Source organism: Papio anubis, chromosome 9 (assembly GCF_008728515.1).
Source record: "Papio anubis isolate 15944 chromosome 9, Panubis1.0, whole genome shotgun sequence".
In the NCBI taxonomy this organism is placed as follows: domain Eukaryota; kingdom Metazoa; phylum Chordata; class Mammalia; order Primates; family Cercopithecidae; genus Papio; species Papio anubis.
This window is the reverse complement of record NC_044984.1, coordinates 90,201,900-90,214,161: the sequence shown is the minus strand read 5'-3', so window position 1 is coordinate 90,214,161 and position 12,262 is coordinate 90,201,900. Positions and strand designations below refer to the sequence as shown.

At 42.6% G+C, this 12,262-nt stretch overlaps 1 protein-coding gene across 4 annotated transcripts in view; it reads left to right on the top strand.

The window, feature by feature from the left end:
* The window catches only part of NTN4 (netrin 4), a 122,253-nt gene that overhangs the window by 962 nt on the left and 109,029 nt on the right, over positions 1 to 12,262 (top strand). For 3 of the 4 annotated variants that reach the window (XM_009181453.3, XM_003906984.5, XM_009181454.4), the window contains exon 2: positions 2,766 to 3,295. In XM_009181453.3, the coding sequence (XP_009179717.2) occupies positions 2,822 to 3,295 (474 nt within the window). In that variant the 5' untranslated portion in view covers positions 2,766 to 2,821. Of the gene's footprint in view, positions 1 to 51; positions 457 to 2,765; positions 3,296 to 12,262 lie in introns of those variants that run through there. The other variant, XM_009181452.3, reaches the window with a different exon arrangement.

Here is a 12,262-nt window from a genome sequence, read left to right as displayed (position 1 = left end):
CGGCGGGGCCCCCACCCCTTTCCTCGCTGCTTCTCTAACCCATCTCGGGACTCGGAGGTGCAGGGGAGCCGGGGCTGCGAGCGCAGAGCGCTGCTCCCGAGGGTGAAATGAGTGGCCATGTTCCGCCTCCTTTCCCCTGGGCTCCGCACTTTCAAATACTATTGATTTATTTTTACAACTGGGATACACACGCGCTTGGATAACCAGATATCCTGGGTGCGCCCTGCCGGGGATACTGCGACCGGGGTTTCTTTCTCAGTTTGGCTTGTTAAAAAACTGCTTTTCCACTTGGTGAGGGAACAAAGGACCCAGCTCGCCATCCCCCGGCACTTCATGGCCTAAGGAATGATGAGGAGGGGTGGCCCAGCGACCCTGGGCGCGCGTGGGCCGGGGCCGGTCTCTGGTGGAGGCCGATCGCTGGCGTCCCTGACCTGGTGCTGGGTACTAGAGAACCAGGTAAGGACACCTGGGGCAGAGCTGAGCGCCCTCTCCCCGGAGCAGTGACTGGAACGCAGTAGGACTCCTGGCTTAGACGATAGGTGGTGATCACCCTGGGCTTGCACTGAGCTGGCTGGCCGCCCCTGGGGAATTGGTACCCTGGCCGAAACTCTGCGGGAGGTCAGAGGCGGGTCTGCTCCCTGGCTCGGTAACTGGACAACCGGTGGAGGCGTCGGCAGATGCCCTCTCCCTCCCACTCCCATCCTGGCTTTCTTGGGCTGCCCTAGGCCACCGGCTCCTGGCTCGTCGTTTCTGTATTCGGGAGCCCCTTCTGCTCCTCTCCCTCCCTCTTGCGGGTCACCTGGCTTCCAGTTAGGCGTAAGCGCAGCCCTGTAGGTGAGGGGGAGAGATGTGAGGGAGTCTACAGACATCCACTCTCTCCTGCGGATCTCGTCAGAAAGGGGAGCCTGGGCTAGAGAGACACGCAGGTGGCTACAGAACATTTTCGCACGCATCTCCTCCCTTGGGCTTCCACTCTTCCCTGAGGGCCGCTGGCACCCAGCAAAATCCAGGCTTTCCAGTCTGCATCCCAAACCAGTCCGAGTCACAGGAGCATCCTTAGTATCATTGAATAGTCACTCGAGAGACTCCAAGTATTTTGCCCCACAGATTGTTTATCTGGCTCAAATCTTTTCCGGACTTAGGAGTTTAGGGGCATTTAAAATTATTGGATATTTTTCCCGGGGACATATTAAAGGCCTAAGATTTTACTTTAAGTCTTGCACTCTTAAAAGATGAGCTTTAAAAAATCTTTTCCGTCTCAAACCATATTATGGCAAAAACATGCAAGCCATTAAAAGGTTGTAAATAAACATCACAAGGCAAGTGTTTCAAGTCAAAAATACTTGTACAGGCAATATATGATTTTCCCTGAAATTTTTTACAGGTGAGTCATAGCACACTGTGTGTTTGTGTGATTCTGGCCACAAGCAACTGTTGCCCCAGCTAATGAGAAAAGTAGCAAACAGAACCCAGGCATCATGCACACTTTAATTTGACATTTAAAAAATAACGCCTAAGGAAGCCCTTTAGTTGCAAGGCTATGTGGGGTTGGCCATTGTCAGTGTGTGAAATGTCTCTGTTGCAGCCTAAGCTGTCATTTGGCCTCCTCCAATCCTTACTGTGATAACAGTTCAGAGGTACTGCTTCTTAAGAAGCAGAAACATTCAATTAGCTGGAATTTAGGGCTTGATTTCCTTTTCCCTCTTTTCCCCTCTGTTTTAACCTTTAAAATAGATGATTTTTGCTTAAGGTATTCATAATTAAAACGCCAAACCCAAATCAAAGGATTACAGTATGTAGTCAGAATGTTAATAAGTGGATAATGTTTATCATTTTAAGTCATTTTAAAACATTGAAGTCTGTTGGACCTTTGGGAGGAAGAGTGTGTTTTTTAAAGAAGGTGTTTTAGTTCACAGATAATATTTAAAGGTGCTGTTAGTGGCTGCCAGACTGTAGACACTCTCCTGTTAAGCAAACAGTTGACTACTGTATAACCTGCCACAGGTAGAAACCCTGAAGAGACAGCATGTAAAATAAGCTTTTCTGCCATTTGGCAGTTCAGAGTTTTTTTCTTAGTTATGTTTACGTAATGTTAGAAATTGATAGTGCACATCTGAACTCCAAAGGTCTCTAGCTTTGCCTCCCCCTAAATGAGGACCTATCGTATATTTATTAAATATCTCATATTGCTTTTCCTAGGGAATTTATCCCTTCACTGGCTTAAAAATGTAAAGAAAATAGAATTCCACATTTCCTTCTAAATGCATTCTCATAATAAACATGTTAAATCATGTGAAGGACTCATATTAAATTTGAAAGACTAACTTAGGTGGTCTTAAAAACATTATAGTTTTTCTATAGTCATGACTTCAAAAACACATCAATGTATTTGAAATACAGAAAACATTTATAAGGCAAAGTACTTGAAAAGTTTTAGGCCAATAATCTTCACCCTGGTGGTTCTATTTTTCCTCCTCTTGTCCTCTGCCTAAAGTGTTTGTTTCTCTGATGTGAATTTTACATCTGAACATAAAAAGCAAACACGCACACACACACACACACACACTCTCGTACATGAATGCATTGTGAATGCAGAACAATGTTCATACTCAGACATGAACATGGTGGAGCACGGCAGAATTTTCCATTTATTGAAAGTCTCAAGCACTTTTGGGGAGATCCTTGACTGTTGTCGATGGACTAGGTGGACAAAAGAGCTTTCCAGATGGGTTTATCTTGCATCATGTGTGCTTTCCCTTTCTTAGGACTGAGTGGAGTAGCTGGAGCGAGTTCCCGCTGTGAAAAAGCCTGCAACCCTCGGATGGGAAATTTGGCTTTGGGGCGAAAACTCTGGGCAGACACCACCTGCGGTCAGAATGCTACCGAACTGTACTGCTTCTACAGTGAGAACACGGATCTGACTTGTCGGCAGCCCAAATGTGACAAGTGCAATGCTGCCCATCCTCACCTGGCTCACCTGCCATCTGCCATGGCAGACTCGTCCTTCCGGTTTCCTCGCACGTGGTGGCAGTCTGCGGAGGATGTGCACAGAGAAAAGATCCAGTTAGACCTGGAAGCTGAATTCTACTTCACTCACCTAATTATGGTGTTCAAGTCCCCCAGGCCGGCTGCCATGGTGCTGGACCGCTCTCAGGACTTTGGGAGAACATGGAAGCCTTATAAGTACTTCGCGACTAACTGCTCTGCTACATTTGGCCTGGAAGATGACGTTGGCAAGAAGGGAGCTATTTGTACTTCTAAATACTCCAGTCCTTTTCCATGCACTGGAGGAGAGGTAAGGGCACCTGTTTAACTCTACACTGTAAGTAAGATAGAAAAATGTTACCAGCCCACATTTTTTTTAAAGCATGAAGCTATACTTGTAGCAACATGAATGAAATTAGAATTTTTCATGAGCTTTATTTGTCATAAATTATTTCTCACCCTTACGTATGAATGTGTAGCCATTTTCAAGCAGATCACCCACTGGCTGGGTTTAAGTCAGTATTCTAAGATTCCAATTTTTCACACTATAAAAAAAGAGCAGACACAAATCATCACTCTAGAGGCTGCTCATTGCTTTAGTTCTCGGGACTACTTACCGTGCTTCTGAAGGGGGAAGAGTTACTGAGACAGTCTGTTCCTGGAGCCCACAGGGGTATCTTCCTGATACTGTTAATATAAATAGGAAGTCAATAAAAACAAAGCCAAGAAAGAAAAAAAAATCTGTTTGTCAGAAGGATACTTTTGTATGACAGTAGCAAACAAATGAAAGTAGTTTCTTTTAACATACAAAGGTTCTTCTGGGCTCACAGACACATGAATTTCAGCTTAGGCCATCTTAAACTCATTCTGCAAAACAGCCTCCTTAGCTACTGATCCAATTTCCATGTGGAATGTTTTCTCTTTAATATTCCCTTCTCCTAAGGGAGAAACAGGTCTTTTTTGAGCTCTTCTTAACTTATATGGCAGTACCTTGAAAGGCTGCCCCCAACCCTCAGGTGTATGAGAACAGAGAAAACCGAATGAAAGCAGATTAAGAGAATATAATACTTCAATAAGTAGATGAAGAAACACTGATTCAGGAAAAAGAGAAGAGAGTATAATCATTCTAATTCTGGTCCATGTCATGAATATACAGACTAGATAAGTGGCTTTCAACTGGGGTGATTTTTGGTCCCTCTTCCCTGGGGACATTGGGACATTTGGCAATATCTGGAGACATTTTTGCTAGGGGGAGGAACACCACTGGCATCTAGTGGGGGGATGCCAGGGATGATGCTCAACCTCAGACAATGCACAAAATAGCATTTCCCACCCCATCCCCAACCAAAAATTATCTAGCTCAAAATGTCAATGTACCAAGGTTGAGACAGCCTGGGCTAGGCATACATCCAGTACATGGATCACCATGGCTACAGAAACTAGGATAAGCACTCTTCCAGCATCCTTTATATAACTATTCTCAGACTTCCCAGGTAGTTGTGTATAATCAGCATGTATTGACCCCCTCAGGCACTGTATTCAATGCTACTAATTCTGCTTTTGGTGTGGTATGGGGAGGTGCTTGCCAGGGGCCTGATGAAAAGGTTGGTTTGGGACCTTCTTTCCCCACTTCCATAGATACATGAAGACTTTTGCCATTTTATTCAGCTGCTTCTTCTGTGTGCACCTTGAAGAGACCAGCAAGAATAGTGCTCCTGGCACCAGAACCAGTAGGACATGGTGCAAGCAGCACACCAACTGTTTTCCATTCTTCTTCATGGTCCTCAAAGTTGGCTGAATATTGTAAGCCCATTTGCAACCTGTCATGATGAACATTTTTAAAGATAACAGGACAGGAAAGAGACAGATAAGTCAGACTCATTGTTTTGTTATGTGGAGAACACTTTGTGCTGAAAACAAATGAATGGCTTGAACTCTCAAATTGCTTTGGAATTGATCCTTAGGCTCATATCGGCTTCTTACATCTCAGTGCTACTGGGCCTTGTGTATCTATGAAGTTGCAAAAATACAGTTTTAGTAACCAGATGGCAGGCATGCTCATTTAGCAAATATCACATTGAATTTCTTGCAAATTTATTGCCACAGTCCAGCAATTATTTAAAGATGACTACAGTAATCTCTACTGGGCCCTGTGTATCCATGAAGTTGCAAAAATACAGTTTGAGTAACCAGATGGCAGGTATGTTCATTTAGCAAATATCACATTGAATTTATTGCAAATTTATTGCAACAGTCCAGCAATTATTTAGAGATGACTACTGTAACTTTGGACTGACCTATATGGAAATACAATCTTGTCTTTTTTAAAACCAAACTATTTATTGTCATGAATGTTTATATCAAATTCCAAGCAGATAGAGACTAACATTTATGTAAGTTATTTCAATGTACAGATACCTTCTAAATTTAGTTCGTAAGTGTTTTTAATTGTAGTTATTATTTTAGCAGACTTTTTCTTTTCTTTTTTGAGACTGAGTCTTGCTCTGTCACCCAGGCTGGAGTGCAGTGGCACAATCTCAGCTCACTGCAGCTTCCGCATTCGGTGTTCAAGCGATTCTCCTGCCTCAACCTCCTGAGTAGCTGGGATTACAGGTGCACACTGCCACGCCCAGCTAATTTTTGTATTTTTAGTAGACATGGGGTTTCACCATATGGGCCAGGCTGGTCTTGAACTCCTGACCTAGTGATCCGCCCTCCTTGGCCTGCCAAAGTGCTGGGATTACAGATGTGAGCCACTGCACCCAGCCTCAGCAGACATATTTTAATGGTAAGAAAAGCATCAAATGTGACCTAGTTCCGTCTTGAGCCTTATTTGCAAGTGTAAAGTCTAAAGAAGTCATTATAGAATTTCTTCTTTACAGAGGATGGGTTTGGGAACTAATCTTTCTCTCCTGAGTTAAAGAATGGAAGAGTCTTTCTCTAACTCAAGGACCACAGGAAGCCTCCCCAGAAATGATTATTGCCTTCCTCTCCTCTGTCATGTTAGAATATAAATCAGTGCAGCGCTACAAATTTATTTTGCAGTTTCAACTCCATGTCACCAATTTCCATCTTTGAAAATTGTGTGCTCAGAAAAAGAAGCTAGTCAATCTAGTTTAAAAATAAGAAGTCTCGGATTTCATTTATGGCTTATTTGTAATATTATAGACCTATATTTTCCTCCATTCTATGTAAGACTTAAGACTTCTCTAGGTATTATCCTATTAATTAGGCTAGCATAAATATATGCCAGACTTAATTTGTTTCCAATGTTCATTCAGAAACACTGCTTTGGGTTTTGAGAGCCTGGAGCTTCAAGTCTAAAGAGTCAGATACCTCCATCAACAGAGTGGAAGGCACCAGTCATCCAAAAGAGGACTTAAAACATAGGCCCAAAAATTCACCCAGAGGAACACTTTTTAAATAGACATTAAACCTGCTATATAGGAACTTCCTAAACTGCCCAGCTCTTTCAAAGAATGGGGTATGGCTATCCTAAAATGCGTCTCCTTCCCGGGAGATGAGATTGAGGCTTGAGTTTAAATGATTTGCTGTTAGTTATGTGACAGAACTAGGACCAAGTCACAATTCTTCTGACCTTAGGTCTAGTATTTGTTCCATCAAATCAAGTTCTCTCCCTCTATTAGTGACCCCCAAGAACTACTGGCGGGGAGTATCTTCTATCTCCCTCCTCCCTCACTCCCTTAAAGCCATTTGCTGCTATTCATCTGGATATGACATGAAGGTAAAATGGAATTTGCCAAACAGTTTTCTCCTGAGTAGTAATGTCCTCTGAGGTGGTAGTGGTATACTGAGAATAAAATATCCCATTGTTAACTTAGGCTGGGAAACACTGACTGGATTTAACAAATTGAAACATTTATAAATACATTAATATTCTCATTATGTACCCTGTGTCCCCAAATGGGAGATTTAGGATGTGACATTCCTGGACTTATTTGGGTATGAAACCCTTGTTATGCAGAATTCATTACTATCTTTCAGGACCCTAATGATCCACAGAGCTCAGCGATCCACAGAGCACAGCGTGGGAAATGCTGGGGTGAAGGTTTAAGTGCTCCCAAAACCCTGGTGAAAGGCACAGACAGGCCTGGGGCCAGGCATCCTTGCATATCAATACTGTGTCCATTGGGAGCTTAACCTCCTATGTAGTTGGAGCAGTCAATAATAATAACCTTGAGGCTAACAATGATGGGTTAATTAGGCTTTTTCAGGAAGGAAAAGAAGCACTCTCAGATTACCTCTGTATACAGAAAACACAAGGAAGTGGGGAGATGTAGCAAACCGTCTTAGATGCCACACAGTCAGGCCTCATGAGACTGGAATTGCGATGATCACTGTTAGGAAACAGCATCTGTTCCAGTGTGGCCCAAAAGCAACTCTAAAAGGATGTAGTTATTGTCTCCTTAGAAGTGAGCATGACTTGCTCCCTGCTTTATTAACTCTCTATTAAAAGAACTCTATTCAAAATTGGATAGTAACCAAAGCCCACAGATTTTTAAAATTTTTCTCCAGGGCATTATGAAAATGTACCATTCAAAGGCAAGACTGTAAAGTCAGACAGCAGTACAGAGAAACCAAGAACAGAGGGAGTAGCTGGGTCTCAAAGTAATCGTTGAATAGAAAAGGATTATTGGGCTGGGCACGGTGGCTCACGCCTGTAATCCCAGCGCTTTGGGAGGCAGGCAGATCACCTAAGGTCAGGGGTTCAAGACCAGCCTGGCCAACATGGTGAAACCCTGTCTCTACTAAAAATATAAAAAAATTTAGCCAGGTGTGGTGGCACACACCTGTAATCCCAGCTACTCAGGAAGCTGAGGCACGAGAATTGCTTGAACCTGGGAGGCGGAGGTTGCAGTGAGCCGAAATCACGCCCCTGCACCCCAGCCTGGGTGACAGAGTGAGACTCTGTCTCAAAAAAAAAAAAAAAAAGAAAAAAAAAGTAAAGGATTAGTAAAGAGGGTAAGACTTGTATCCGTTTTATTTACCTGTATGTCCCTAGCATTTAGCACATTGCTTGGATCACAGTAGGCAGTCAATATGTCTGTAACTGAATGAATAAATGAGTGATATGACAAGCAGGGAGAAATGAATAAGCCCTGGGCCAGGGATGAGGATCAGAAACCTTGGTTAACGTGGAGAAGATGAGTTGGTAGTCACATGAGATTAGTTATGGTGTGGGAAGGGCAACCAATAGAGGATCTTAAATAATGTTTATTCACCCATTTATTCAAATAATTTTCAAGCTACTATGTGTCAGATCCCATTCCAGGTGGCATGGACATGGCAGTGAACCAAACACATAAAAATCCTGGTACCCATGAACCTCAGATTCTAATGTGGGGATGGGGAGATAGAGAACAAATAGGTAAAATCCATGTTATGTTGGAGTGTGGTAAATACTAAGGAGACAAAACAAAACCGGGCAGGGGATGGGGAATGCTGGCAGAGGAAGGTCTGCTATTTTTCTATTTTTAAAAATTGATTATTACTTTTATTCAATTAAAGCAGAAAAAAGAGAAATGGGGAACATAAACAAACGGAGATATAGAAGTGACATGGTAAGATGAGAGAGTCAAGCTTAACAATTTTATTTCCAACTTTTAAGTGCAGGGGCACATGTGCAGGATATGCAGATTTGTTACACAGGTAAACGTGTGCCATAGCGGTTTGCTGCACAGATCATCCTATTGCACAGGATTGGTACTAAGCCCAGCACCATTAGTTATTCTTCCTGATGCTCGCCCTCCTTCCACCCAGGTTTTCTATCTTTAAAACAAATTGAAGGATTTGTGTCTGACAGAAAGGACAGTGACAAGGACCATGAGTTCCTGGCAAGTTTTCATGGGTGAACAAACCCTATAATTAAGGGTCACATTTCTTTCACCTGGTAGGCATGGGAAAATGATGTTGGATAGTAATTAACCCAACATTCATTGGTAAAAACCCCTTTTGCTAGTGTTCCTTAGAATGAGAGCATTTGAAAAGGAGTCTAAATGTTGTTAATGGAAAAGAATATTACTTATGAGTAATCTGCAGCCTGAAGATAGTTGAAGTGACTTGTCTTCAATTACTCAGCTGAAATCTGTGTTTCCTGACTTCTAGCCCAGTGCTATTTCCACTATACTAAGTTGAAATGCCTTTGTGCCAAGTCAAGTAGTGTGAAAGATACAAAAACTACATACATTCCTTTCCTTCACACTCCTTACAACCTACTGGGTGAGTGAGTAAACATGATAATTTATGGACTGATTCATTAAATAATATGAGATAGTGCATGCTTAATCCCCCAAATACGTTGTGTAGATAATACGCCTTTCAAGATCCAAGTATTCATTTGTCTCCAGGCCATGGAAAGGGCTGTGTTTCAGTATCTTGTGATAAAGTCAGTATGGCATAAGTGTGCAGAAAATGATAAATTACTTAATCATGGTTTTGTGGGCATTTACATTTATGATATGTTAAGCAATATTTGGATTTTTTTTTTTTTTTTTTTTGAGATGGAATCTTCCTCTGTCGCCCAGGCTGGAGGGCAGTGGCGCGATCTCAGCTCACTGCAAGCTCCGCCTCCCAGGTTCACGCCATTCTCCTGCCTCAGCCTCCCGAGTAGCTGGGACTACAGGCGCCGCCACCGCGCTCGGCTAATTTTTTGTATTTTTAGTAGAGACGGGGTTTCATCGTGTTAGCCAGGATGGTCTCTATCTTCTGACCTTGTGATCCGCCCGCCCCGGCCTCTCAAAGTGCTGGGATTACAGGCGTGAGCCACCGCGCCGGGCCAATATTTGGAATTTCATAAAAGATAAAACAAAGTCGTATATGAGTAGGAATGCTTTCTAAGCACAACTGTTCGGTTAACTACTTGTTGTATTCCATTGGTGAAATCTGTTCATGCCTATTTCCGCAGTAGCAGTAGTCACAAGTTATGATGGCTGCTAATAGCTATTGAAGCCTTTCCACCTGCCAGGTACTCCCAGTGCACTGCGTCCCTTATTCTCACAAGAAGCTCCTTAGTTAAGCACCAATATTAACTCTCTTTTACAGACAAAGAAACTGAAACCCAGTGAGTTGAAATAACGCAGTCAGAGTCAAATAATAGCTATAATTATTGAGCTAACCTATTCCAGAGCTGGGATTAGTTTGCCTTGAAGTTATTTATATGATTAGGCTTTATTATAACTCCAAATTTTTTTTTTAAAAAAGAGAAAAACTAAAACTAAATTTCTCTGGTAATCAGTAGGTATTGTATACAACATATAGTTTGACTGATAATTTGTAATATGGTGGTATGCACTTTGCATAATAAAGTTACTGCTTTTACGTTAGATAGAAGAAGTATCTATAACAAATGAAGACTCTGCACTTAGCGTTATCCAAGATCATTTAAAATAAGCTGTATGGGAATGAACATCACAGTTCTTCAGTACCACTTAGCATACTTTGTTGTTTGATCGGTTTGGTTTTTGCAGGGAGGGGAAGTACTTTTTCTCTAGTTAGTACCTACTTTAAGTAGTATTTCTAATGAAGTCATCTAACGTATTAATGTTTCGCCTTGCATCATATTTTAAATGTAAGGTGCTAAATAAAGTAAATAAGTAAAATATGTAGAATGTTACATAGTGATAAGTACAAAGGAAAAAAAATAAAGCAGAGATGGGTGCTGGTGGGGAGAAGGGGCTTATGTTGAGATGGGGCTCCCAGAGAAAGCCTCATTGAGACTTTCGAATAAGGACCCAAAGGAAAGTAGAGGTGAGTTGTGGACATACATAGAGAAGAGCAAAGGCCTTGAGGAAGTCTGCCTGGCACCTTCCAGTCTTCCAGGAGGTTGGTACCAAAGCTCAGGGGTCCAGGTGCAGTGTAGTAGATGAGATCAGAGTGATGGGGAAGTGTGGGCATGTGGGCCCTCAAAAAGGGGTGCCCAGGATGACCCAAACTTATGCCTAGATCAATTCAATCCTGTTCATTATTTTTAGCATTCCCTCAAAGGAGCCCCAATTTGAACCATATGTTATTCTGGGCTTACTTATAAAGTCATTTGTTTTTAGTCTGGGTGATATTAGAAGCTATTGGAGGCCGGGCGCGGTGGCTCATGCCTATGATCCTAGCACTTTGGGAGGCCAAGGCTGGTGAATCACCTGAGATCTGGAGTTCGAGACCAGCCTGACCAACATGGTGAAACCCTGTCTCTACTACAAATACAAAAATTAGCCGGGCATGGTGGCGGGTGCCTGAAATTCCAGCTACTAGGGAAGTGGAGGCATGAGAATCACATGAACCCTAGAGGGCAGAGGTTGCAGTGAGCCGAGATCATGCCACTTTACTCCAGCCTGGGCAAACGAGTGAAACTCCATCTCAAAAAAAAACAATAATTAAAAAAAAAAAAAAGCCATTGGTGATTTTGAGATTTTAAGTTGTGGGGTGATATTATCTATTTTTAGTAGGATTACTCTGGCTTGTGTGTTAAGAAAAGACCAAAGAGGGAAGAAGGGTGAGGGAAGAGGCAGGGGGACCATTTAGAATCCTATTGCAATAATTCAGGCAAGACTCATTGGTGCATGGGACAGAGGGCAGAGGTAGAAACGGTGAAAAGTGGTTGAATTCTGGATCTATTTTGTTGATAGAACCAACAGCATTTGCTGACAGGTTGGATGTAGAGTGTAAGAGAAAGAAGTAAGTATGTTTTTAGTTTGAGCACCTGGAAGAATGCAGTGGTCATTTACTGAGATGGAGAAGACTTGCCGGGGATCAGATCTGGAGAGGAAGACCAGGAACTCATTTTCAGACATGTTAAGTATGAGTTGCCTTTTAGACATCCACATGGAGATACTTAGGAGGCCAATGGAGTTTAGAGTTCAGAAAAGTGGGCTGGACCAAATATATGTGTGAGATTTAAAGCTATGAAGCTGGATGAGATTGCCAAGGGAGTGAGTATGGATTGAAAAAAGAGAAAGTTCTTGTATTTTTAGTAGAGACAGGGTTTCACTATGTTGGCCAGGCTGGTCTTGAACTCCTGACCTCAGGTGATCCGCCCGCCTCAGCCTCTCAAAGTGCAAAGAAATTAGCTGGGCAAGGTGGTGGGCGCCTGCAATCCCAGCTACTCAGGAGGCTGAGGCAGAAGAATCACTTGAACCCAGGAGGTAGAAGTTATAGTGAGCCAAGATCATGCCATTGCACTCAAGCCTGAGCTACAGAGTGAGACTTCACCTCAAAAAAAAAAAAAAAAAAGAAAAAAGAGAAAGTTCTAAGAACTGAGCCAAAG